Below are 27,881 nucleotides of genomic sequence, written 5' to 3' on the forward strand. Positions count from 1 at the left end.
TACCTTGAGATACAGCTGAGGCTAGTTATGTATTGATCTGTTTTGTAGGGAAATTTTAGGAGAACAACAAGAGGGAGTGTCTATGCAATACCTTAGATGCACTTTTCAACATCCATCTTCCAAAGACACTTAACTGTTGGATTATAAAAAATAATTCAAATTGGACTAGATGAAGTTTGTATAGTAGCATTGAGTTTGCTGTGACCTAACATTTTGTGACTTTTTTTTTTTTTCTTTTTAAAGAATCTTCCTATATGGATCAGCCTTCTAGTGATGGTGAAGCTGGAAGAAGGCTACTCTAACCAAACCCAGGATGAATAGACTGCCAGGTGATGCAGAAAATGCCCATAGTAGCAGTCTGGGCTCTTGTCCTTCTTTGCGGGATGTGCATACTATCAACCCAACGCAGCTGATGGCAAGGATCGAATCGTACGAAGGCAGAGAGAAGAAAGGCATATCTGATGTCAGAAGGACTTTCTGTTTGTTTGTTACATTTGACCTCTTGTTCGTAACCTTACTGTGGATAATAGAGTTAAACGTGAGTCTGGCTTTCAAACTTTTCAAGATTACTTTAGCAGTGACTACTGTCCTTGGTTGCAAGAGTGAATGTTTCGTTCATACTGTTAGCTCATTTCTAACAACACTTCAGTTTTGTTACCACGTGGCTAAGAACACCCAATACTTACTTTGTTTCTCTAATGGGAATAGCATCTTGTGAAGGTTGTCTTCCTGTCAGTTTTGCTTTTCGGGTAGTATTTTTTTTTCCCTTGTTCCAAGTTTTATTCGGTAAACTTAAGAATGCTTTTGAATAGATATATTAATATGCAGTCTGGTGGGTTGGATTAAGCAACAACTTGAAGTTATAAAATTGCCGTATGTTTCTCACATTTTGGGGGTCTGGCTTTTTGTAATTTGGAAAAAGATCTTTCAGAAATGTCTATGGGAAAGCATAAACAAAAGTAACGTGATGATGTAATTGAAGTTCTGGCTAATCTGGGATTTGTAGGTATCCACAGACATAGATGTTAAATTACAGCCTGAAAGTATATTAAAATTATGATTATTTAAAAAAAATGACAATGTTTTCAGGACTGCTTTTTAAAGATATGGAGTTGATCTTAGATGTGAAGTCTCAAGTATTGACCATGCATTGACATTGTATATCAGCATGCTTTGGTAAAAGTGATTTGCTGTGTTAGCAGTCAGGCAGAAAGTAGGGCAGGGTGACACTTTAAAAGCTATTTGTTTTGTAGACCTAGCAGGTAGGTAAAAGGAGAAGGCAGAAGGATTTTTGACAGTTTATTTTTGAGGTTAGCGGAATATTTCGAAGGTAGAGTTGGGAGAAGGAAGCAGAGATGCCAAAGTATATTGTGTCGGTGCATAGTTAGTCCTTGACGTGGAAATGATTGTATATGCCTTAGGAGGGTTTGTTCTTGATATATTATCAGGGACTGTTTAAAATGTCCTGTGTTCTTAGTTCTGGCCTTCACCTTCTGCTGCTGCTTGTTCTCTGTATACTCTTTGCACCTTAATTCTGATTCTGTGCCTGTGTCCCGTGTTCATATCAAATCTGCCACCACCTTTGTGATTCAGACTGTAGCACTTAAGGGTTAAGGAGTTATAACAGAAATGCCTTTTCATTGAACTTCACTTTGGCTTTGTGACAACATTACTGTGGCTGCTGAATAGTTCAGGTAAGAATCCAAACTGGTCAGTTTCCAGTTGTCAAGTATCCAGGATTCAGCAGCCATGTCATTTTGGTCTTATGAAAAACTCTTATTCCCCCAAAGACCATCACAGGGTCCATTTAGATGATCAGAAATTGGTGTTTTTCACTATGGAGAATGTGAAATCTAGTCCAGTGTTGAATTTTTAAAGCCATGTTGCCTATTTCTATTTTTGATGGCATGAAACTAAAGTAATCGTGCAAGTTATACAGGTATATCTCAATGTGACAGCTAATTCAGATTTGTAACAACAAATAATGGCCATTTGTAAGCTTGTGTTAGATTCTTGAATGCATGCAGCACATTTTTGCAGGTCTATCCAAACTTTGCAGTTTTGATGCATGTTCTTTTCTTTAAATGGACTAACTCTCATATTAATTCTAATAGGGATTGTGTGATTGATATTGCGTAAATACAGTTGTTTTTTTTTTCTCTTGCCCATCAGACTGAAGCTAAAGGTTCTAAATATTTATACTGGAATCAGATCAAGTTTGAATCTTCATTGGTTACTTTGGTTTCCAATGAAGTTCTGTAAAGGGTGTATGCTAAAATCACATAGTTTAATTCCTATCAAGTTGTTCTTCCCTTTGCAAATAAACAACTAAAATACTTGATACAACAGTAGCAGTGATAAACTGACTGGCTGTCTAAACATCTTATCCTGTTCAGTGATTCAACTTGTTTTAGAAGAATCTTTTTTTACTTGCATTACAGCTTGGGTGTACAAGTCATTTGAAGAGGTTTGTAAGAGTACATCTCTAAAGAGAAGCGACACTCTCTTAGGCTGAATTTGGAGAAAGAAACCATTAACTAAGAAGGCTTAGACTGGATTTTGGATGGAAATATAATCAGACCAGGGCGAGGAAGCCACTCAGTTAATGGAACTAAAGTACTGTTCTAATTGGAAAAAGATAAATAGTGCAGGCTTTTAGTCTTTCTTCAGGAATGTTTTTGTTTGGTTGATTTTTTAATTAATACTATTCCAGTGCTCATGTTGGAAGTGCAACAACTGCATGGTTAATCCTACCATGGTTTTTAAAGGAAAAATCCATCAGTAATACAATTTGAAGCGTCTCCCTTCGTAGCTATGGTGCCATTCAGGGCATAGTGTGAAATAAGTAGATATAGAAACCTAGGTTCTGTATTTCAGTCTTTAAAATTATGTTTTATCCACCATTTTACAAGTTTTGCGCTTGATAATTATATAGCAGTACAGAAGATGTGGAACAAGCTGCTAATGAAGGGAGCTTGCGTGGTTTCATTGCTTCTAGTACCATGTAAATGCTTTTACAAATTCCACAAAAATATCTTCAAATTTTTTTGTGCCATCAGTGAGCAGCTATGTTAAATAACTGATATTTTATATTCAATTGGCAAAAGCAAACCATTCAGAAACGCTCATTTTATTTATCACACTTGTTCCCATAGTTTCTTAATGCATTGTGTGGGCTTTTTTTACACAGTTGAAAGTCAAAATCGAGAAATAATCCTGGAAACAGGGTATGGCAAACAAGACTCCTACTCCTAGTGAATGCCTTAGCTGCTTAGCTACAGTACAGTACTAGTTATTCCTTACCCAGTGAATCCCAGATTATTTTCTGCAGGGTAATACTGCTTCATTAGGAGTGGATAGTGCCCATAACCAGAATAGCTTATTAGTCCGGTGGTTAAGACACTCTCCTGGGAATTGTAACATGTGGGTTTATCCTTGAGCAGAAAAGAGAATGTCAGCTTGATGTTCCATATCCCAGGGGAGTGCTCTAACCAGTCGGTTTTTTCATAAAGAGGCAGACAACCACAGCCATCATCTCCTCTATCTTTTAGAAGAAAAAATTGAATACTACTCATGCTATGGGTCCTGAATGCATGGAGATATTTGTTTTGAAGCCCTGAGTAAAGATCACTGAGGTCCCAGGAGAGGTAGAATTTCAATCTCATCCCTGCCCCCTTATTGTTTCCTGTTGACCTAGCTCTTGGTTGTTACATACTGATGTTAGGCTGCTTCCTGCTCAGCCAGTTGGCTGTTTTGAATCTATTCTGAGGAGTCTAATCCTGTCAGTAACTTTATGCAAGCATTTGAATTTCAATAATTTTCCAATTTAAAGTTATAAATGATGTATTTTTTTTCCTTTCTAGGTAAATGGGGGCATTGAGACTACTTTAGAGAAGGAAGTCCTGCAATATGACTACTATTCTTCATATTTTGATATATTTGTAAGTGTTTTGCTGTTTCACAGTTTATTGAAAAATAGCAAAAGTGTGGATATTCCCCTCCCCTGCCCCCAAGACATCTTAGCATTTGTTATACCCTAATCTGGCTACTGTGTAAGCACTAGATTCTCTTATAATTTAAGCCAGAGGAACATGTGCTCCAGTAATTTCGGTTACGTTTTATATTCTTATATTGGTACATGCCAGTGAAATAGATGGTTGATAGTGAGGGATAGGTGGCATGCAGAATAATGTATATCTGCAGGGGTAAAGTTTGCTGTAGATTTACCCATTTCAGCTTAAATGGGTCTCTCTAAACTTTCCTAAAAAATTAGATTTATGATACATTAAAATATGGCTTGCTTAAAGTATAATGATCCTGCTTCTACCTACATACTTGTATACAGGCCCATTGAACAGAGTGGAAGGTAAAGCAGCAGTTCTGATACTTAACATGTTTTCTTATGTACCACATGCATCTTTTCCCAGCAAAATTGCTATTCTAAAATTGGGATGCATGTATTAAGTGGGGAAACTTATTTTTCTCTGATTTTTCATGAGATTGTAGCTTTGTGGCCAGGTTAGAGGGGGACAATGGAGATGACATTCTTAATTGCAAGAATTTTGCAGATCTCAGTATGTGAATGTGTCGTTTTGTGGTTTGGGGCCTGTGTTCTTTGCAGGATGTGCTTGTCCTTTTCCCGGGCCCCTAATCCTTTTATGGAGCTTTTATGTCTTGCTAGCCTGGAGAGAGAAATTGCTGCTGCAGCAATCCTTTGATACATTGAATTGCCTGATGTGGAACTGGTATAGAAATTTGCCACCTTTTCCACACTGTAGCTGGTTTCTATGCCTTCAGGGAGGGGTGACAAGTTTTTGCCAGAAAGCCACATTGTTCTATCATACTTCTTTCAACAACTCATTGCAATATCTTTAGTTCCAGAAAACTAAAAGACCTCCTTGTTCAGCTTAAATTAGTCTAGCTTATAGTTAGATTTGCTGATGTAGAATTATATATGTGTATAGATTGGGAAACTTTGGGTGCTAATAAATTTACTCAAGTCCAGTAATTAGCTTATAACGTAACATTTCTGCTTCTAGCATGAACGTCAGCAATCTTACGCAGATACATATTTAAAAATAGCTCTGAAAACACAAAACTAACAATTTTCATTTTTGATGATTCTTGACTGTTGGTCAAATGAAAGACATTTCTCTCAAACTTAACTGTTTGCTTACTTCACATTTTGTGAATTTTTCTTTTGTGAACTCATTTTAACAGAAGATGCCAGACCTAGCATAGTTGTTCTGGGGAATGAGTACAGAAATGAATGCAGTGGCTCTCTTAATTTAGAATTCTAACCATTCCTTTGCCCCTGGCTCATTCTTTGGCTATGGGCAAGTCCTGTAAACTCTCTGCCTCAAATTTTTAGTTATGAGCTGTGCATAACTATCTGCCTTCAAGGAGTGCTGGAAGAATTACTTATCATTCTTCAAATGGGTACAATACTCTTTCTGACAACAAGAATATATTGAATCAGATTTGCACATATACTCATAAAGGGGTGATCAATGACAGTGCAGTATATGCATACTTATAAGACATGAATATTTCAGCAAACTTCTTACGTTCTTTATAAGTGCAGAAATATTTGTATAAACATGTTTCTTCCTTCCTTCCTTTGCCATCTGTACTGTTAGCAATTTTAAATTGTACTTACCCAGTTAGATTTTGAGTAAGTTAACTACATATAGCTACCATTGTGGTCCCCAACTTGCAGAGACGTATGTAAGCGTAAGTCTACCTGTATAGTGCTCTGATTTAATTTATACGAGCAATGTTTCATATACTTACATAAGCATTTAAGCATATGAATAGATCCATTCAATGCTGTGTTTTGCCATTTGCAAAGCCAGACTGTTCAATATTTTTCCTAAAAATTAACTTACTGGGTTGTAGTATATTCAATATATTTGGACAGCTGAATCTTGTGTGTTTTCTATATGTTATGAATTAACCAACCAATATTTTTTTCCTTTCTCTATAGCTACTGGCAGTCTTTCGGTTTAAGGTGTTAATACTTGCATATGCAATGTGCAGACTGCGCCATTGGTGGGCAATAGCTGTGAGTAGTAGACAAGCATAACTGAGTTTTAACCAGAAGTGGGTCAAATGTAGACAAATTCTAGATGCCTCCAAATGTTTGCTTGTTACGAATCAGCTGGATGCTTTACTATAATTAAGTCAGTACACAATGGTCACTTGCCAAAGAAAGGTGTCTGAGTCTGGAAGATTTTTCAGGTACACAGACAAGTGTTATGGGGGCAGTAGGGTATTGTTCTTGTTGGGAGCTCACTAGTAGGAGTACAGTGATGGTTTCAGAAGAACCATTTATGCTTCTTGCGGAATCATAACTCCAAATTCCTTCTTGATATGCAAATGAAAGGAGTAGGCTGACTTTTTTTCCCCCTTATATTGCTATCACCAGTTGCTGTTGTGCCAGCTCTGTCACTTCATAGCCCCTTATTACACCAGATTTGTTTCCTGTAAAACAAGCTTTTGAAAACCCTGCTCCCCAACTCAGCAGTTGAAAATAGGAAGTATGAAGGAGGAAAGGAAACAGTTTATCAAGACAAAAGTTAGTACTTATACCTGCAAATTACAAAAGCAGTAATAAACTCCAGAAATCGCCTATTGTTTTCGCTACTACCTTACTCAGATTTTAGATATCTGCAGCTGTACCCATCTTGCTTTATGCTTGACAGTCATAAGACAGTGATTTTTTTCCCCAGTGGTTTGGAGCAGTAATCTCTACTGTAGCTATTTCTGTAGCTGAACAGGAGGGGGGAAGTTTAACACTGTTTAATTGCTCTGACTTATTCTTCCACCCACATGGTGGATTACAGTTGATACTTCAGGCTATAATATAATAATGCGCATACTGCTGACTCACTGTGCTGCTTATCCAAGAAATGATTTTTCCCTTGCATTGTGCTAGGAGTAGAGTGAAGCAAATGTGGCTGTTCTATATAAAATGTTTTCAAACCATGAATGTGCAGTGTTTTACAGTAAGCTGACTCTGAGCCCTACCCAGTACCTTGGCTCAGTAAAAGTGTATTGCCAGCTTACTCCATAAACCCAATAACAAATGCAGCTACATTTGAGAAGCTGGTTGTTTTCCCTTCCTGCCGACCCCCCATCCTAAAATGAGTGCATCTCAAAATCCTCTTGCTGCTTCTAATTATGTGTAGCGTTAGAATATGTCAAGCAAATGAAATATAGCTAACTTTTATTTATGGGACTATGTGGTACCAAGGTTTTGTTCCTCATTGGTGTATCCCTCACTTGATCCCTTTTTTGGGGACCAAAAAAAATCATTTGGGAGCTTTTCCAAAACAAATATTAATTGTATGTTATATCCCACTTGTGTGTTTTCAGAAAACCACAGGTTTATACAATTTAGTATCACTTGGTCATTTGCAGGAAAGAAATACTTGGTCATCTGCAGGCAAAGCATCTCTTGCAATATGCCCAGCTCAAATGAATGCTGTTAACACATCACTTTCATGATCACTAATTTTATACAAAAATGTTTTCTCTTCCAATTTCAACTATCAGCCCTCTCGCCTTCTAAAATAAAGCTTTTAATATTAAACATAGTAGTATCTCATTGAAATGGGTTTTGGAAAGTCAATGAAAGGATTGCATTTTTGTTCTGAAGTGTGTCTGTGTAAAAATTGCATGACAAACAGGGAATTATATCTGAACATATAAACAGTCACTATATGTGCAGTTTCTAAACTTTGTTCTCTGCTCTATGAAAGCAAACAAGTACTCCCAGGTTTGAAGGTATCCAAATTCAGGGGAATTGTCCTCACTAGATGATCAGATTTGAGTTAGTACCATTAGTAAGGCTGGGATGAAGAGAGAAACTATGTTTTTCCTAAGTGTTGGGCAAATTTTAATGAGATTTGGATTCTGTACCTCTGTTGATCAATAAAGAATTATACCATGTCATAGCTGAAAAAGTAAATCTCCAGTTGATATTTCAGTTTTAATGTTCTGTCTTTTTTTTCTTTCAGTTTACAACAGCAGTGACCAGTGCCTTTTTACTAGCAAAAGTAATTCTCTCAAAGGTATATATTCAGATCTAAATTGATGAGACATTCTATTTTTTTTTAGAATGGGATTCTGTAAAACTGTGTTTGTTTTTTCCCAAGCTGTTCTCTCAAGGTGCTTTTGGCTATGTGCTGCCCATCATATCCTTCATACTTGCCTGGATAGAAACGTGGTTCCTGGATTTTAAAGTATTGCCACAAGAAGCAGAAGAAGAAAACAGTAAGTTTAATTTCTAATACAGGTTTCTCTTGCTTTATGCTGTACATGGGTTCCTGGAAAACAGCGCATAATTTGCATTCGCATAAAGGAAACCCACTTTATAATGTAACAAATAGGGATATTCCAAGACCTCAACTGTACTGACCCCCAGACCCATTTCTACCACTTTTACAAGACAGTTTTGGTATTCTACAACAGCCAACAGTACACACAAGCACAGGATGGTGGTGAATGTTACCAGAATGGGGATGGCAACTACAGAAACTTGTCTCAGATAATGAGCGAAGAGCGCAGATCCACACAGACTATATTTTGGTGTGCATCACTCCCACAGTGCACCGCATAAAGCAGCTGACTGCAGGCTTCTACCACACCAATCACATAAGAATGAATTTAACTCATGTATAACACACTGTTGGTATAAAAAGGGTCATTGCATAAGAGCAAATTTGCACATACAGAACCCACATAAAACAAGGGAAACCTGTAGTTACTACTGTTGACTTCATTTTCTCTGGTACCTTCACTGGCAGAAGAGTAGTATTGATTGTTCTGATGAAGCAAAACACTAATTGATTGCATAAGGTAGGGTGGGGGGTGAGTAGATGTTTTTGCTAGGGAACTTTCTGGTTTTAATTTTTTGGGGTTGAGGCAGGTTATACTGAGTGTTCCATGTTTGCATTACAAGATAGTTTGGTCTAAAATAGTTAACATCTTAAGGGAACGTTTACTTGCTAGATCAATAAATCCTAATAATGGCATCAATGGAACCTAGGTACTGCTTACCAAATGACATCACTCTGGAACACCAAATCTGACACTCCCCCCACCGCTACCTTTTTGTATGTAGAAATCTTATCCAAAACGTTATTATTAAATTAGTGGATCTGATTTTGGTTTTGATTTTGCTTTTTTAAGAAGAAATTTTAACAATTTTTCATAACTTTTCTTTTATTCTGTATGAGGAAGAGACAAGAAATTTGTAATACAAAGAAAGTTTTCTATGAGTTGCTGATACTTTTTGCAGCTTCAAAAATAAACAAGGAAACAATCCACTGAACTCAAAACCAGAAACTTTTACATTAGCAGCCCAGTTCTTTTTAGTGCATTTTTACATTGAATATTCATAAGTCAAGAAAAAACTTGACCTGAAAACCATGTAGGTTTCACATATCAGGTGGTTAAAAATTACTGTAAAAACAAAAGATTTTATTTTCAGTATTGGTGGGTTGAAACAGATAGTTAATGCCTAGATTTCTGAAGAAATGCGAAAATCTAGAACTCTTGGTTCCAAAATACCACCTTTTTTATTAGACCAACTGGGAAATTGCAAAAAACAGACAAACCCAAAAATCTTTTTTCTGCAAGCTTTCAGGCTCATGTGCCCTTCATCAGGCTCAGGGAAAGTTCAAGATGGTAAAAAGTCCCCATATGTAGGAAATAAACTTCATTTTTGCACAGAGGAAGCAGAAGCTGGCAAACTGTCCCTCTGGGTCCATGAGAGTTTTTTGTGAGCTTGCTTTTTGTTGTGTAGCTCAAACAGGATTTCTTCCCCAGTGGTGTCAGATGACAGGCAGGGAGGTGTAGAAATCTTTTGTGTTGTTCAGTAATGAAGTTTATAGAGGTTTCTAAAGGACTCTTTTGCTTCAAAGTCTAATGGGCTGTTATTTGAGCTACTGATGTTTTTCAGAGAAAACACTGCCTGCTGTCATGTAGCACACTGTTTTGCAGTTACTTGAGATGGTTCAACAGGCTCTCTTACTGTACGTGTAATGGCATCCAATTAAGGATGCTCCCTCAGTCTTTATTCCAATATTTATAGTTGCAATAACTCATTGTTGATATTATCTAGCTATAATAGCAGCTGTTTGTGACTGTGTAGATTAAATCTCCATAATTCCAGATCTAGTAATGTGATTTCTTTTTATATATAATGTGTTGCATGGAGAAATAGTTTTTTAACTTAAAGCGAAGCTCTTCTCATTTTTTTTTCCTTAGGAACATGTACATACATGTGTATGCACCAGTGAACTAACCATTTAGATAAAATTGCTTTGATCCTATTCAGAGACATGTTTTCCCTCCTCCCTTCTACCCCATTGGAGAAAAATCCTGAAACATTTAATGCAAGCTGCGTCCTTGCAAGGCTTTCAGATCAGTCATATGTCTGAGTACAGACAGAGCCCATGTACTACGTCCTTCCCGATTGTAGAGTTGCTTACTTTTGGAGGTTTACACATTGAATGAGCTTTAAACATTCCTTGCCTCATTTGTAATTCCTCTCCATCTTTGTTTTTATTTTCCTGTAGATTTCCCTTGTGAAAATTTATTACGGTTGCAATTTATCCTCTTACCACTAATGTTTGGTGTCTTCTGGTTGTCGCCTTCTAGAGCGCTGAGTAGCAAGGCAAAATTGCTGTCTGGAAATGGGTGGCTGAGATGGAAAATTAGGTGATTCAACTCCGATTACACAGTTTGCCATTATTACGGTCTGTGTTAGTCACTTCCATATGTTGTATAGTTTCAGTGACAGCAAAACTTAAAAAAAAAAAAAAAAAAAGAGAGAGAGAGAAATCCGGGACAGTTTCTTTAGGACAGAGGATAAAGTATGGACATGAGAATCTAAGTATCAAATACAACCATACGGAGCATCCCTGCTTTGCTACGGTAATGGATTTAAAGTCCTATTATCTCTTCAAGAGCTTGTGATTTGAGGCTTGTGTAAGTGTATGTGAAACAAGTAGCAGTGTTGCTTCAGTAACAAGCCCATTGGTACTTCCTACACTAAGACTTAAATTTGTTCCCCAAACTAGGCGTTGCTTAGGATAGTTATGGTATCGCCAAATGGAGTGAACATTTTATACCGTAGAATAAGAAAAGTACTCAAATAATATATATGACTTCTCAGTAGCTGACTGGAGAGTTCTGGTTTTTAGCTTGATGTCTTCCATTGTGGTATTAGTTATCATGAAGTGTTTTGTAGAGGGTTAACTGTTATAGTAGCCCAGTTTACAGAGATTGGCATAGAAATATCTTGGTAATGTCAATCTGAATTTAAGACACTAAGAGGTAATAGCGATGTTTGTTTTTATTGGGGCTTTTTTTTTTTTAGGGCTGTTGTTGGCCCAAGATGCCTCTGAGCGAGCAGCTCTTCTTCAGCGTGGACTTCTGTCTGATGGGCAGTTTTATTCACCACCTGAATCTGTAGCAGGTAATTATGCTCTGAATTTTTATGCTGGTAGTACTGTCTACTGGTATTAATTTCGTTTGGCTTGTTCTTAACACGGATGGTATTTAACCTTGTATGTCAAGAAAGGTTATTTTTTTTGCTTTTGCTGCAGAGAACATAGTCTTTATCCGTCTTTTGATGTGTTTCACCCATTTGTAACTCAGACTTCTTTCTTAATCCTACTTATGTGGCACCTAAAAAGATATCTGCAAGTGAAAACCTGTACAGTAGTATAACACTGCAGAAATCTGAGACTTATCCATTGCCCCCCAAAATCACCTTTAAATATATTTTTCACCATATAAAAATATGAAAATACGTTTTAAAATACTTCACAAGTCAGTCGGACATTAATTATGGGATTCCCTCTTCTTGCGAAGAGACGGAAATAAAATCTTTTATACAGATATGATTCTTAACTATGTTTAGTTACACAAGCTTAGCATTCAGATAGGAAACTCAACAGAACCATGTAAAATAATTAGTGGTAGAGTTGAGACCCTTGGTTCTTGTATCCATAGTGTCATGGAGCCTCGTGAGGCATCATTTCTATTGATGAAACAAAGGACAGCAAGTTTAACATAAATCATAACTTGAGACTGAGGCCTTTCTTGCTTTTCAGTTACTAGAAAACTTAGTTCTGTTTAAAGTTTTGCAGGTACATATAAGGAATTGAGTTCTGTTGAGGGTAATGTCAATTTTATCTTCAGTAAACCATGGTCAGGTCAAGGTAGGAAGACACAAACCAGAAACAAATACCTATACAGTCATATCAAAAGAAGAGTTTACTTGCCCCAGACAGCTTCATTTGGAGTTCTGAGACACAGATGTTGAACCCTACATGTCAGATTAGTCACTTTAGGAGAAGAGAACTGCTCTCAATACAGCTGAGATTTTCATATTTTAAAAAGGGATGTTGAGGATGGCAGGTAAAGTGCTGACATAATATGCAGAATACTAGAGACAAGGTCATGTCTTGTTAGTTTGTCTTTTAAAGACTCATGTTGGCAGTATTTTTTATAGACTAATTCAGCTCCTGACTTTACAGTTAATTTAGGGACCTTCATAGCTTTGTCCTTAGGGGTGTTCACTTACAGAAGAAAAAACCCCAGAATTATCTCACTTAGCTTCTTGAGAGGAGCTCGTCAACCAGGGATTTGGATCACTTTTAACTGTTAACAAGCGCAAATAGCTAGCTAAGACTTGCTAGCAACGTCTCAGCCCTGCTCTTTGCTACCTCCTGGTCCTTTCTGTGGCAGTCCTCTTCTTCCATGCTTGTCGCTTGGGATCTCTTGTGATTCTCTGGGTATATTCCAAACTATTAAATTAGACAGGGTATCTGTATGTAGAGAAACAATAGTGGGGGAAGGTCTCATATCTGGTTGTAGTACAGTGGGTATATTCCTGAAGTAAGGAAATCTGCATCTGTTCTTTGAATGAAAGGGTCCAAGTGTTCTCTTGGCATGGTAAGGAGTCTACAGCTCTAGAGGTATTTTGACAGTCAGTCCACACATTTATGACACCTTAAAATCTGCCGTTAGAAATGGTAGAAGTGGGGATGTTTTGAACTATCTTAATTCTGGCTATGGATTCCTGGAGATAATAGTATATAGTCCAGGTTAGATTGGATTCCTTACTAAAAAGAAGATGTTGTTTCATCTTTCTAAACAGTCTTCAAGAGACATCTCCAGTTGAACAGCTCCACCTAGCTGTTAATGTGTGTTCCTTTTAGCTTCCAAGTTCTTGGATACTACAGCTCCTGAGAGAGGTCTGTATGCAGAGATTCAGCTAGGCAACACAAACCAAATAACCTTTTGTGCAGTGAAAATACCTATAGTAAAAAACAGCAATCTAAATGCCAAAATTGCAGTCCCTTTGTAAAGCGACAACTTAAAAACAGGGTCAAATCTGTTTTCATTGTTACTCAGTATTGGTGATTACTTTTTTTTTCCTCCATGTGGCTATTAGTAACAGTGCTGTTTACATATCATATGGAAATGAGCTTACACTATCATTGAGGAGCAAGAGTGTAGAGATAATTAAGAAGAAATGCTGTTACAGTAAAAATGTAATAAATAGAATAAGTAAAGCAAAGGAGTCTGCTAAAATATCATAGCAGAATAAAAATGTGTCTGCCTATACTGCCGTCAAGTGGTGATAAGAGGCATCATGACAGTTCAAAACATGAACAAACCAGTTTTCTGCTACCATAACTTTGTAACTTCCTTGGCTTTGAAATAAAGTTGTGATATTTCCCGTGGGTAGCTGTAAACTATAAATAACGGTATGGTCACTGGAAGAGGCATGGATTGAAAATATATTTTCTGAGTAATTTAAACTGGAAAATATTTTAAGTGTGATCTTTTGTCTAATCTTGCTTTCAGCAGATTTTGAAGAATATTAGCAGAAGTAATTTGCTAGATATAACCTAATCTTTGGCAAAAAACGCAAGGAGAATAGAAACTACGTTAGGGATGTAATGTCAAATTCTGTGTTGTGAAGAAAGAAAACTGAATCGGAGACCAGGATTCATATGTGTTCCATGATGAATGATGACGATAATCCATCCTGTAGTGATGCCATGAATTTAAGATAGATGTGTATCCAGAAATAATAGAGGCAGCACCGGTGTTAACATTAGGTGATTTATCGTATTTCTGATCATTTGCACTTAAGACTACAAGATTGTGGATATAAAAAAGAAAACATTTTAATTAAAATCCTTGGATATATATTGTAAATTCATAGAGAAGCCATACAGTATAGTTTAGAAATGCCATTCAAGGGTCATGCTAAACATCATTTTTATATTTAGCTACAGCACTTTAGGGAGGTTTTGAATAAATACCTCTCTAGAGGTATGTGAGGTACAGGGTCTTTTCCTATCGGTTTGCTCTGTGCATTTTTTACAGCTTTGTGTGTAGTCACTTCACCCTCTCCCTGTGCAGTCAATTTCTCCCATGCCAAAATGAACTTAAACATCCAGAGGTGATCAGAAAAACATTTATAAATACATTTAAAAAATAGGAAATATTATTTAGAAGGTGCTTTATTGGAAGATGGAATGTAATTTAAACTAATGTATTCAAAAAAGAAAAAAAATGCCCATTTTGAGTAGAATGGGCCAGCTTCATTTACAGTACTTATGTCTCCAGTAAATGGCTAAAGATTGCTGCATAACCATTACGGTTGTAACAGGTGCAAAACCAGCCTGATAACAGTTAGATTTTTTTTTTTTACAGTTATTTTATAATTTAAACCTTAACGTTCAGGAGGCAGTTAAGCTACACCACGCAACAAGAAAATCTCATGGTTTGTTTGTAGTTTGGTAAGAAACAAAATCCTCCAGACCCTGTGGGTTTTACTTTTTACTACAGATTTCATGTGAAAAAATGTAGCACTACTCTTGTCCCAGGTCTGCAGCCTGGCTTTAAACTGGCTGGCACAAAACCAAAGTTTCCCAGGCACTTCTCATCATCAACAGCTTTTTTGTTGCTGCAATCAAGTGAGGTTCTCACAGGAAAAAATAAAACTAAGATGCATGCTCCCATGGGCTGTATGGGAGGCTGAGAAACTTCTTTCTAGCTACGGGCATTGCCAGGTGTGTAGGGATGAAGGAGGGGCAAAGAAATCCTCATCTAGATGAGTGATTCCTATGCTGATCCTTACCTGACTTGCATGCTACCTTCATTTCACTAATAGATTTACCTCTCCTGATACTATGGTATTGACTGAGCTACTCAAATCCCTAGATCAGTAGATCTCAACCTTTTTTGTACCAGGACCCATTTATAAATGTTGATGGCCAGTCCTGACCCAGTGTCTTCCACTCCTGACCTACTGACCCCAGTGTGGGGGGCAAGGGGTGGGGGGCAGAGGGGTGTGGGGTCTGGGGAGCCCCAAGCAGCCCCTTGCAGGCTGGAACTGCCAGCCTGCAAGGAAAAGCCGCCATTTCCCATGTTTTTGTTCTTTAAAGGAGAATCCATTTTTAAAGTTTGTTGATCCATTTATAAAGTTATTCACGATCCTTTCATATTCTTGCGGCCTACTTTAGGGTTGTGACCCGTGGGTTGAGAAACTCTGCCCCAGACTGCACTTCCTTTTACTAATTGGCATGGGAGACATCCCATGGGAGCTGAGGGGCATCTCTTCCTCAGCTTCAGGTGCTATGTCCAGCTGAATCATTTCACTTGTACATGCCAGAATATTAGGGCAGGAACATGCAAGCAATGCTGACAGCTCACAATTCTAGCATGTCAGCTGCTGTATTGCAGCTGCCCATGTGTGTGCTCATATAACCATAAAAGAAAGCCAGCTCACAGTAAGTTACACTGCTGGGTAAGAGCATGTACATCAGGAGTTGCTACAGAGCAGCTGATGCATTGTGAGTCTTTACCTTACCATTACTCAGTTGTGTGCCATGCCTTGACAGTAAAGGCAAAAAGATGAGATCCAGAAATGGAGGCAGAAGATCACTAATGAAATGTTTATGTGGAGGATGTTGAAATGAGACTAATTGTGAGAGAGACCTCCAGTTAATTAGCTTCTAAAATTGATCTCATTCCCTCATTTTAAACTTCTTGAAATTAAATGTAAAAGGTCTGATGTGCATACTAGACTGCAGAGTCTAGATGTCCAAGAAAGCAAATGTTAGAGATTTAAATTGCCTTGTGTCTTCTGCTTCCAGCAGTGGGCACCAACATTCATGTTGTTAACGATTTTTTTTTTTCAAATTAACTTGAAGGTGATTAAAGAAGTATTCTGCAGAAAACTCATGAGCATTAATTTGAGGTGACAAAAAAAATCTCCTTAACCATGCATCAGTGTAGAACTATTGCTAATCTCAGTCTGGAATGGATTCAGAATAAATTCTTAGCCCCTGGAAAATTCTTCTGTAGATACATACCGTGCAGTTATGTGGTGCTGGCAAAAGAAGCTTCTGCCAAGTGAATTTGCACTATTGAGGCAAGGAGCTAGATTCTTCATGAATGCTTCTTCTGATAATGTCTGGTAGTTTGAGATGCTGTAATTATCAATGTGTATGGTACAGTCAGTTGAGTATGTGACTGTGTCCTGAATTCCAGTCTTGCTCTTGATACTGACTCCTCCTTTGGCCTTGGTTAAATCATTTAACTTTTGTATAAAAGTTGTTAAATTCCCAACAGTGGTCACAACTGTGTTCTGATCATACTACATTTTTGCTTGGTCTGATGGTATAAAACAGGGGTACGTGTACCCCCAGTTGACGCCCCTGGTCTAAAACACTATTAATGTTCAACATGACATGGTAAGGATGGGAGGTAGTGATTATTAATCAGCTAGTGTTTTATGAACTATTAAAAATGTAAAGGCTAATAATGGGATACCTATTCTAAAGTAAAATGGAAAAAAATGCCTATGCAGGTTTGAGTAGCATCTTTATTTTAAGGTCCTGGACACTACTTTCACAAAATAAATAATTTCCCTTTTTTTCCTTTCTATTCAGGATCTGATGAAGAATCTGAAGAAAAACAGGATAGTGAAAAACCAGTTGTATAGCAAATATGAGATAGCAGGCAAGTGCTGCTTTAGGGAAAATGCATCCTGCATGTAACATTATTTTTTCATTTTAATTTCATTCCCTTTGCACACTGGGAATTGGCCATTATGTGAATAGTTAATATGGCAGTTTCCAAACTAGGGGTTGTATATCCAGCAGAAAGTCAGTTGTTTGTACTAGCGTTGAGGTTGTCAGCCTGATGAAAGTTGGCCTTACGACCAGAAACAGCTTGAAAATTCCACTGGGTTAACAATTTTGAAACTGTCCTGTTTTTATTTGTTGTGCTCTCTGCTAGCAAATGCTGTTCAGCAATTTTTTTAGGCTATTCAGGGTCTCAATTATGACCTTCCTGTTAGCTCCGACTAGCCCTGTCTTCTGCCTTGGAGCTAGTTACTCATGAGGTCAAGGCATATTAGTTAACTGGGTTGTGGTCTAAGAACTGTTTATAGAGCAGTGTAAAGGGCAGTGAGTTAGCTCTGTGTGCAAACCTGTTGAACCCCTGGTATTCCTTCTGCTGCTCACCAGGAAGGTTGGAAATGGGCACAGAGTTAAAAGATCTCTTTTGAGGGGAAAAAAGGGAGAGCGCCCTATGACGGGAGGGGTAAGATAGAAGATGAGACATTAGTTGGGTTTAGAATCTCAAGCGAAGAGTCAAAAGGTTGGGGTTTTTTAATAGAAGAATAGAGGGGCAAAATATTGTTTGGAGAGGGTTTGATTTTTGCAGTTTGTAATCTGTGTTTGTCATCCTGTCTTTAAAATTCAGTGTAAGTTATTTCATTTGTATATCAAGGGTCCTTTTTTGTTAATTGCCTGTTGGAGAAACAGAATTATTTCTCTGGTTTTTAGATTTGTCCTGCCCTGTGCACTGTTTGTACCAAAAATGACTACCTTATTTCAAACTGGTGAGGAATGCATCTTAGAAGTTTGAGATTCTTTTCATAGCTTATTTCTGCTTATGTTACTAATAATAGCTGTTGCTCTTTTCTTTTGAGTCTATTCCTTCTCTGATGCCATCTTGGATCAAATTATCCATTTGTTCATCTTGATTTGTTTAATCTGTTACAGAGTGAAAATCTAAATGAGAAGTTGCCAGGAATGTGATTATGTTGAAACTGTAATGACTGTGTCTGTAATTAACTTACTGATGGAACTGCTAACAAAAGAACTTATTAATTAGAAAGCAATGGGAGTGATTCCCATGTACTGTTACCTCACAAACCTGTATCTTGTTCACACATGTATATTAGGCTGCCTCACGGCTGATATGAAAAAAGTACTCGTCCATAATGTATTCAAATGATTATTGAAGTTGATCTTCTAATGACTAGATAGTTAATGGAAAGTGTTGTGCTTGTGTACCTAATTAGTAGACCTGTAATATATTGAAGTAAAACTTCTATATGATGAAAATATATTTAATGATTGAATTCACTAGATGAAATTATTTTACTTTGTTAAAAGTTTTGTCACTAATTTTACATTTTGCTTTTTTAACTCCATTCATTTTTCTTTTTTAAATAGATATATGCACTGTTTCTAAAATAAAGCAAAACATTAATAAGACAATGTCCTGTTCTAATATGTTTGCCCCCTTATTGGATGAAGGCTATCTCTTCCCACTTGTTTGGCAACAAATAGTTAACACTGACTTTTGTTCTTGCATAGATTTTATAGGAAAGATGTAAAAGTTGGTTTAATTTTGCCCACTGTGATACAGTCTAGTGTTAGGTGAATCTAATTCTTTGTGTAGCAGCCTATGCTACAGGAGAATCCTGTTTATTTAAATAGAAGGTGTTTGAAGTATTTATTCTGATAAACCTTTGGTTCAGGTTTGTTTTCATTGCAGAGGATAGACATGACTCAGTTTTGGTAAGGGGGGGTGTTGCATAAGTTAGGTTTATTCACAAATTATGAGGTTTACATGGGCAGGAGGGAATGAAGAATAACGTAACATGTTGGAAAGATTTGTGATCCCAAGCCCTGCTTTCTGGTGGTCACATTTATAAACCAGTCATTAAATACAGTTTAACATTCACATTCGCAAGTAATATTTTCAGTCTAGTACAAAGAACAGAAAACACCTTTTATTTTCAGTCATTTCTTCTTCACTTAATCTTTTCTATGCTGTTTGTTCTCAACATTTTATATAAATCACTGTTAATGTTGCCCTGCATCATTTTCCAGTGTAAATTCAACACCATTGATGAAAATGTTGGCATGAATACCAAAGCACTATGGATCACATTCTTTTTAAGTCCATCTGTTGCAGTTGTTCATCAGATATTACAGTAAGCCAAGATTTCAAAAAAAAAAAAAGTTGAGGGACTGGTACTATTCTTCACTGTAAACGTGGCAGTTTTTATTCTCTTCTTCAGTGTCTTAGCTAGAGAAATCAAGAAGACTAAACCCATTGCTGTGATTTTTTTTTTTCAGGTTATCAGCCTGGGACTTAATGTGGAACACCTACCCTTAAGAGCTCTCTAATGGGTTACCCCAAAATTGAAATAACCCTTCAATACTCACTTTATATCTTGCCCCATTTGTTAATTTTAACAAGTGCACAACATCCAGCCTCCTATGACTGTAGATGGCACTGCTTTACTCTGAAGTGGCTTACAAGGTGGTAGCACTAGTTTCAGTAGACTCGTGTCACTAGCTAGAAAGAAAAATTGAAGTGAAAAAGAGCATCTTTTCCCCCAATTCTCAACAGTCAGAATATTTTATTTTTTCAGAATAATTTTCATCCAGAGTTTGCGCAAGGCATTTCTTTGGGTGGTGGAGTTCTTGGGATTGTTACTCATAATATGTACTTTGAAATTATGTTTCGACAATAAAATTTGAATTTATTATGGCTTTCTAGTTTGTTTATAATACAGTAATACCTAAAAATGGATCAATTGCACCTGGTGCTGTACAAATACAGAGCAAAAAGACATTGTGGGTCCCAAAGCGTTTCTTTTCTATGTGAGCAGCTCAACTCCACTGTGTTAATGGCAAACATGAATCCTAATGCTGTTTATCAAGAATTGCATCAGAAATACCACAGGCTTTCCTTCAGACAATCTGACCTCATTTTTCATAGTATTACAATCAACATTTTCTGTTCTATAATGAGTATGCAGTGGGTGAAATATGTACATGATCATTTCTGAATAACTGTTTGCCTTTTACTTCAACATAGCTAATAGTTTTTCTGTTGTTAGACCTGAGGTCATAACAGGTTGGGCACATCATATTTTCTATAGCACTGCATGTGTGTGTTTGCATGTAAAATGTTCATTTGAGGATATTTGCCTTCACAACTAAGTAATCTAAAGTCTGAAAGGATGTAAACCTTGTGTAATAACATTATGATGTTGAAGCAGGAGTATACCTGCTATAGGCTTCAGACAGTCCCTTGATCCTTGCAGTAAAGATTTATTCTCTTTAATAATGTACCTCGGCACACTATAAATTAAGCTACTGTTTGTAGAATATAAAGTACTACTGTACTGTGTACATGTTATTCAGGCACTTTTATTTGGTTGGTATTTCCATTAGCTATCATTTTTAAGTATATTGTGGTGGAACATGCAGCAGGCTGTGGTTTAACTGTCCTTGTTTTTATCACAAACCGTGACCACAACCTGCCTTTTCTGAACTAGCAGTGACTGGTTCAGTGTATAAAAATTTCCACTAAGTAACCACACCATTCAACAACAAAATAACACAAACATCTACAGGCTCCCCATGTTTAGCATGTTTAAGTACAGGTCATCCTGAGGCTCATGAGCTCTTGCAACTGTGAAATTTTCTACCACAAACTTGATAAACCTCAGCTATTGCTATGTAGTAACTGGTGCAGAACAGGATATAGGCAGCTCTTTTTTATGCTAAACTTGAAAAGTTAAGCCATATTTGCTGTAGACCATATGAAAAATACCCAGAGGGTCACAATTTCACACTTAAATCTCAAATGTTGCAATTTAATGTTATTTAAAAACTTTTCCACTCTTTTTGCTGAAGTGTTTGGGATAATTTACAGGCAACATCAATAATATAGAATAGTCAAATTGGCAAAATAGCTCAAATGCTTCCATACAATATTGAACATATTTTTCTCTCTAAAATGCAGGGAAGACTTTTGGCCAAATTCTTAATGGTGTGGAGTTATGAGTTTACAATCCCTAACCTGGCCTAATGAAAGCTTTGTAATAATGGATTGTTCTGGTTCTTACAGGGGTTAGACTACAGCAGCAGCAGTGGAGATTCTGTTGTGACTTTTTTTCCCCAAAATGTCAAGGTTATTAAAGCCCATTATAATTGAATGCAGTATCTTTATTTCAGAGATTTACTCAAGTATTTTATTTTCATTTACTGGAAAACGAAGCTAACCAACTTTTTGATTCAGGTGGTGGAGGCAAGGGGGATGCTCTTCTTGACTTGCTGCTCACAAACGGGGAGGGTTGGTTGAGACTGTGAAAGTCGAAAGTAACCTGAGTGACAGTGACCATGAAATGATAGGAGTTCAAAATCCAAGGGGTGAGGAGGGAAGGAGAGCACCAGAATAAGGACAGTGGAAAGTGCAACAGGAAGCTAGCCTTGCTAGACAGTGATCTCCTCTTCAAGGAGTTGAATCTCAAAAAGGAATCGTATGAAAAGTGGAAACTTGGTCATAGTACCGGGGAAGAGTATAAAACTATTGCACAGGCATGCAGGGAGGAAATTGGGAAGGCCAAAGCACTTTTGAGATGTAGCTGGTAAGGGACATAAAATACTAGAAAAAGGGATTCTGCAAGTTCAGTATTTCAAGAGCAAAAGGAGTACCAGAGATTGCAGGGGTTCCTTACAGAATGTAGAAGGCAATCTAGTCACAGGTGGTGCTGAGAAGGCTGAAGTATTTAATGATTTTTTTTACTTCAGCTTTCACAAATAGGGACAGCTACTACTTCATAAGTGCGGTTGGAAGCAGAGGTAGGGAAGGAGATGAGCAGCCTAGAGTAATGGCAGACCAGGTTAGGGATTACTTACAAAAGCTGGATGCTTTTGAGTTGGCAGAGCCAGACAGGATGAACCCAAGGGTACTAAAGGAATTGGCTGAGATTAATTTCAGACTTGGCTTTTTGAGAACTTTTGGAGGTCGAGTGAGGTCCCAGATGACTGGAAGAGGACAAATATAAAAAAAAAAAAAAAAAAAGGGAAGAATGAGGATCCAGAGAACTACAGGCCAGTCAGCCTGACACTGATACCCTGAAATATCATGGAGCAGGGGCTCAGAGAATCTGTGGTGAAACACTTGGAGAAGAACTTGGTGATCAGGAAGAGCCACATGGATTCACCAGGAGCAAGTTATGCCTGACCAATCTGATTTCCTATGATAAAATAACACAGTCTGTGGATGAGGGGAGAGCAGTGGTTATGGTATATGCTGATTTTTAGCAATGCTGTTGACACTGTCTCCTACAGCATCCTCATTAACAAGCAAGGAAATGCAGACCAGACAAAAGTACTGTAAGATGGATACATAACTGTTTGGATCATTGTGCTCAGCAACTAGTCCTCAATGGTTCAATGTCTAGCTAGAAGGAGGTATCAAGTGGTGTTTCCCAGGGGTCTGTCCTCAGTCTGGTATTGTTCAACATCATTCATTAATGATTTGAATGATGGGATGGAGTGCATGCTTGGCAAATTTGTGGATGACACCAAATTGGATGGAATTGCAGACACTCTGAAAGATAGGGCTAGGGACCAGATTGCAGAGAAATAGTCTGCAATCAATGAGATGAGATTCAGCAAGGACAAGTGCAAAGTCTTGTACTTGTCACAATAACTGCAAGTACAAATACAGACTGGTGAATAACTGGCTTGGATCCAGTACTGCAGAGAAGGTTATAGGGGTTACAGTGGACTAAAAATGAATAAAAGCCCAACAGTGTGCTCTTGTTGCCAAAAAAACAAACTGCATACTTGTATTAACTTGCAAATTAAGGGAAGTGATTCTTCCTCTGTTCAGCACTGGTGAAGCCTCTTTTGGAGTACTGTTTCCAGTTTTGAGTCCCATGCTTCAAGAAGGACATGGAGAGTTTGGAGACCAGTGCAAGGCAACAATAATGATTAGGGCTTTTAGGCAAGACTTATGAGGGAATGCTGAAAGAGGAAAGGCTTATGCAGAAGAGAGGACTGATTGGGGGAAGTGAGGGATTTGATAACAGTCTTCAAATATCTGAAGGTTGATTATAGAGAGAATAGAGATGGCCTTTTTTCTGTGACTGAAGGACAGGACTAGGTGCAATGGCCTCAAGCAGCAGCAGGGAAAATTTAGGCTGGAGACTAGGAAGAACTTGGAGTATGGGAGTGGTCATGCATTGAAACAGGCTACCTAGATAAGTTGTGAAACCTCGGTGCTTGGAAACTTTCGAGAGCAAATAGAAGGACACTTGGCTGGGATGGGTTTAGTCAGGAATGATCTTGCCTTGAGCAGCGGACTGGACTAGATGATCTTCCAGCCCTTTTTCTATGATCCTATGAACCAGTTTAAGTGTGTGTGTGTATTTCTATAGCTAAGATTCTGCCTTCTGAATTACAGTTAGACTCTCAACTCCTATTCATCTTGAAAAGCAAGTAGAAGTGATTCTGAATTGCTTTTGGTTTCAGAAGGCCTGTTCCTGGAGCGAAATACTTTGTATGAACAAGATGTTGGAACCTAGCCAAAGCCTTTTAAAACAGTCCTGTACTAGCTATTACTATTTTTTCCAGTTTAACTATTCAGTAAGAAACACTTTCAATAAACCTGTTTTGTAACTTAATCAGCAGGAAAAACAATCTTCTATGGTAATGTGCAGAGAAAAAGAAAATTCTTAGCTTTAAAGCTTTTGGACTTCTTGAAGAACTTACGAAGATGTAGACCATGTCTTATCAGTCTTCACACAGGGTGTGGAAATACTAAGAGTTCAGTCTCTGAAATTCTGAAAAATAATTACCAACTGTATCTGTGTCAAGTGTTCTCCAAACAGAGTTTTTTTCCTATCTTACAAGTGCTTTAGGCTCAACTTGCCTGTACCCATACACATAATGTGCCCAAAGTTAGATCTGTGCCTTTTTTTACCTTAAAACAACAGATTAATAGTTCTGATTCTAGGTGGAACATTAAGCACATGAAAGATTTATAAAGCTGAGAGATGGAAAAGAGTTTAAGGTGCCAGAGAACTCTGCTGCTGATTGTGGAGTAAACCAAAACATGTTAATAGAATCATAGAAAATTAGGGTTGGAAGATCATCCAGTCCAACCGCCTGCACAAAGCAAGACCATCCCCAGCTAAATCATCCCAGGCAAGGATTTGTCTAGCTGTGTCTTAGGATGGAGGTTCCACAACCTCTATGGCTTATCTGCTCAAGTGCTTTACTACCCTTCAAACAAGAGTTTTTCCTAATATCAAACATAAACTTCACTTGCTGTGACTTGAGGCCATTGCTGCTTGTTCTGTCATCTGCCACTACTGAAAACAGTATAGACTGGAGTGGTCAATTATTTTGGGTGGAGGGCTGCTTACTGAGTTTTGCAAACCATCAAGGGCTGCATGGGTAGTTCCGCCCCTTTACAGCTACCCCACCTCCTGGTCGCCATCTTAGGACTGGAAGTCCTGCCTCTTAACCCCTGACCTTTGCCACCAGAAGTCCCTCCCCTTGCCCCCATGAATTACTCCTTTCAATAGGGGGTTTTGCCATCTCTGAACCAGAAAAATACCAGATTATATTCTAAAAATCAAACATGTACTACAACATTCATTAATTTCATTTAAAGAAATATTTTTCTCCTGATTTACATGTGTTTGTGTAGTGTACATAGAGGTGATAGTATAATAGCTTAAAATGAAGTCTTTTGTGTATTGTGGGAGGGTGTGGGTAGGAAGGTGGGTATAGGTTTGCAGGTATTGGGGAGGATAGGTGTGGGTGTGTGGCCTGTGTGTGGGTATGGGTTTTGTGGGGGGCTGTGAGTATGTAGGGGGGGTAGCTGGGGATGATTGTGGCTTGTGAAGGGGGAGGGTTTGTCCACAGCCTGGCAGAGCCCCTGCCGGTGCTCCTGCAACCCCAGGCTCTGTGCTCCTGTTGGTCCTGGCCCTGGGCCCTGTGCTTCTACTCACTGCCTCTTCTACCCTATCTACCACTGCTGCCCTTCTCCTGCTCTGTCCCAGCTGCTCCTGCGGTCCTGGCGCTGTAGCTGGGAACCATGTCATGCGGAACAGCGAGCATGGGGGGAAGCAGAGAAATGGCTGTGGCACGCAGGAGGAAGGGGCAGCAAAGGGCAGGGCCCGCACTGGTGCACTAGGGTCAGCTCATGCAGGGCCCAGAGTGAGGCAGTAGGAGTGCTGGGCAGGAACTGCCTGGAGCTCTATGGAGCCAGGCTGGTTCCCTCTTCCCCCTGCTTGAACGGCACAGCCCGGCTCTATAGAGCCCCAGGCAGCCCTGCCCTGCACTCCTGCTACCCCACTCTGGGTCCTGCTGCCACTGTCCCTGGTGCTCCCACCTGGCTGTCACTGTGTTCTGCCCGCCTGCTTGCTTCCCCTTCCTCCTGTCTGCTGCAGCCATTTCCCCAATCCCCCACACTGCTCACCTGCTAGCGGTTCCCAGCTGTAATGCCGGGACCGCAGCAGCTGGCCCGGCTGGCCCTGAGGCCTGGAGTAATTGCTCACGTTCCTCCCCTGCCTCCCTTCTCCCTCCTTATCTGTATTTCCCTTGGCATGGGGAGGCAGGCACAGTCCCACGTCAGAATCCTCCAGAAGCCTAGGCAGAGGCTTTGGGCCAGGGCTTGGGGTGGAGCCGGGAGCAGGCCAGACCTGCTTCTCCAGCTGCTTGATCCTGTCAGAGGCTCCCTGTGGGTCCTACTGCCCCTGGTTCCTGTTATCCTTGACAGGCAGACAGGGACAGATTAATATTAATTTTCTAATATTTTTTAGGGGCCCCATGGACCAGATAGAATGGCCTGGTGAGCTGGATTCGGCCTGCGGGATGGATTTTTCCCACCCCTGATACTCTTTGTAACCACCCTTCATGAAGTTGAAGGCTGCTATTAAATCCCCTCTGTCTTTCATTCTGTAGACTACTAAATAAGCCCAGTTCCCTCAGCCTGTCCTCAGAAGTCATGTCCCCCAGCTCCCTCACCATTTGAGTTGCCCTCCATTAGATTCTCTCCAGTTTGCCTACATCCTTTATGTAATGGGGATCCCAAAATTGGACACAGTACTCCAGATGTGACCTCACCAGTACGGAATAGAGGGAAATAATCACTTCCCTCGATCTGCTGGCAACACTTTTACTAATGCAGCCCAGTATGCCATTAGCCATTTTGGCAACAAGGGCACACTGTTGGCTCATCTTCAGCTTATTGTCTGCTGTAACCCCCCAGGCACTTTTGTGCAGAGCTGCTGCTTAGCCAGTTGGTCCCCAGCCTGTACCAGTGCATGGGATTGTTCCATCCTACAAATTTACAGCACGGGGGCAAAATTAGACCTCTGGCTATCCAGGGGTCAAAAAATACCCTGGGGGAAAAAAGCTGGGCAGGGCATGGTCCGGGACCATGCCCTGAGGTAACTGGAGGCTCGGTCCTCCACAGAGACGCTCTGGTAGCCAGTCAGAGCATCTCTATGGCTGGCCCTTGCCCCAGTGCTTAAGCACGCTGCCTACATATGCAGGGGAAGCAGCGGTGCAGGCTGCAGGAACCTGGACCTGGCTTCATGCCAGGTAAGTAGAGGGTTGGGGATCTGGAGGGAGGGGATGAGGACCATGGGGGGGGCTGCCCAACCCCCACTTCTTCCCCCTGCCCCTGCTCACTCTCCTGCCTGGTCTCAACCCCGCCCCTACACACACTCGCTAGCAGTAGCAGCAGCAGTTGGGTCCACTAGGGGCTTCATGGCAGAGCCCCCCTGCGCAGGGGGCAGCGAGTCTTGGCCCCAATTGCATGGCACCTCTGCTGCTGGTATGCTGTGGGCAGTGTGGGAGGCTGGAGCCTGGCAGGGGAGCAATGGGGGGGGATAGGAGCCAGAAGGGGAGCCATCAGGAGCCTGGAACCGACCAGGAGAACCCCTGAATTGTCTCCAGCCTCCTGATCACTTCCCCTCCCCTCCCCCTCATCTCCTGCCTCCTGCTCATTCTTCTGCTTCTCTCCAGCCTCCGGAGGACTGGAGACAGAGCAGGAGAACAAGTGCGGGGGCTGGAGATGAACCCCTGGAGATGAGCTGGAAATGTTTCTCTGCTCGTCTCCGGCCTCCTGCTTGTTCCCTTGCTCGGGAGGCTGGAAATAAACAGGGGAACAAGCAGGGGGCTGGAGACATGTAGAAGAATGAGCAGGAGATTGGACACAAGTCCTTGGTGGCAAGCTTGAGACTTCCCTTGCTGTCTCCAGCCTCCTGCTGGTCTCAGGCCTCCCAAGGCTGGAGACAGGCAGGGGAACAAGCAGGGGGATGGAGACCAGCAAGGGGCTGAGGGGTGGGGCTGTAGCCCCTGGCAGGTGGGGGGGGAGGCAAGGCAATTCATATGCTGCGGGGGGGGGCTTACCTTGTCGGAGCCAGGGGATCCACCCCTCCTAAGCAGCCCCCAACACCCACAGTCTTCTCACACCTACCCAGACACCTGCATCCCCCCAGCTCCCTCCACACCCACCCATACACCAACCCACATCCCCCCACCCCTGTTCCTGCAAACCCCGCATCTCCCCATCACATACCCACCATGTGATAAGGAAACTAAAAGCAAACAAAACATAAATATTTAGGATTTATTTTATTATGATGCTAGAGTCACTGGCAGGCTTCCTAATTGCTTTAATGTTGTAAATATAGCAATAAAATAAAATCCCTCTCT

The 27,881-nt window shown here is 39.8% G+C and overlaps 1 protein-coding gene across 2 annotated transcripts; it reads left to right on the forward strand.

The window, feature by feature from the left end:
- Positions 1 to 216: 216 nt before the first annotated feature.
- STARD3NL (STARD3 N-terminal like) lies at positions 217 to 19,892 on the forward strand. 2 transcript variants are annotated; one of them, XM_019509069.1, is made up of 8 exons: positions 217 to 538; positions 3,864 to 3,941; positions 5,987 to 6,064; positions 8,022 to 8,075; positions 8,160 to 8,277; positions 11,390 to 11,488; positions 16,992 to 17,061; positions 18,111 to 19,892. In XM_019509069.1, exons 1-7 carry the CDS (start codon positions 314 to 316, stop codon positions 17,042 to 17,044), a joined length of 705 nt encoding a protein of 234 aa, XP_019364614.1. In that variant the 5' UTR covers positions 217 to 313; the 3' UTR covers positions 17,045 to 17,061; positions 18,111 to 19,892. The 2 variants fall into 2 exon arrangements, with proteins under 2 accessions (XP_019364614.1, XP_019364613.1); XM_019509068.1 differs by having other exon boundaries at positions 16,992 to 18,241.
- The last annotated feature ends 7,989 nt before the right edge of the window (positions 19,893 to 27,881 follow it).

This window comes from Gavialis gangeticus, unplaced genomic scaffold, assembly GCF_001723915.1.
Source record: "Gavialis gangeticus isolate Ggan-Ray unplaced genomic scaffold, GavGan_comp1, whole genome shotgun sequence".
Classification (NCBI taxonomy): Eukaryota; Metazoa; Chordata; order Crocodylia; family Gavialidae; genus Gavialis; species Gavialis gangeticus.

Excerpts from the sequence above, each read along its gene's own strand:
- STARD3NL (XM_019509069.1), top strand. The coding sequence starts at position 314 with ATGAATAGACTGCCAGGTGATGCAGAAAATGCCCATAGTAGCAGTCTG. Across the intron at positions 8,278-11,389 it reads AGAAGCAGAAGAAGAAAACA|GGCTGTTGTTGGCCCAAGAT; the intron begins GTAAGTTTAATT and ends TTTTTTTTTTAG. Across the intron at positions 11,489-16,991 it reads ACCACCTGAATCTGTAGCAG|GATCTGATGAAGAATCTGAA; the intron begins GTAATTATGCTC and ends CTTTCTATTCAG.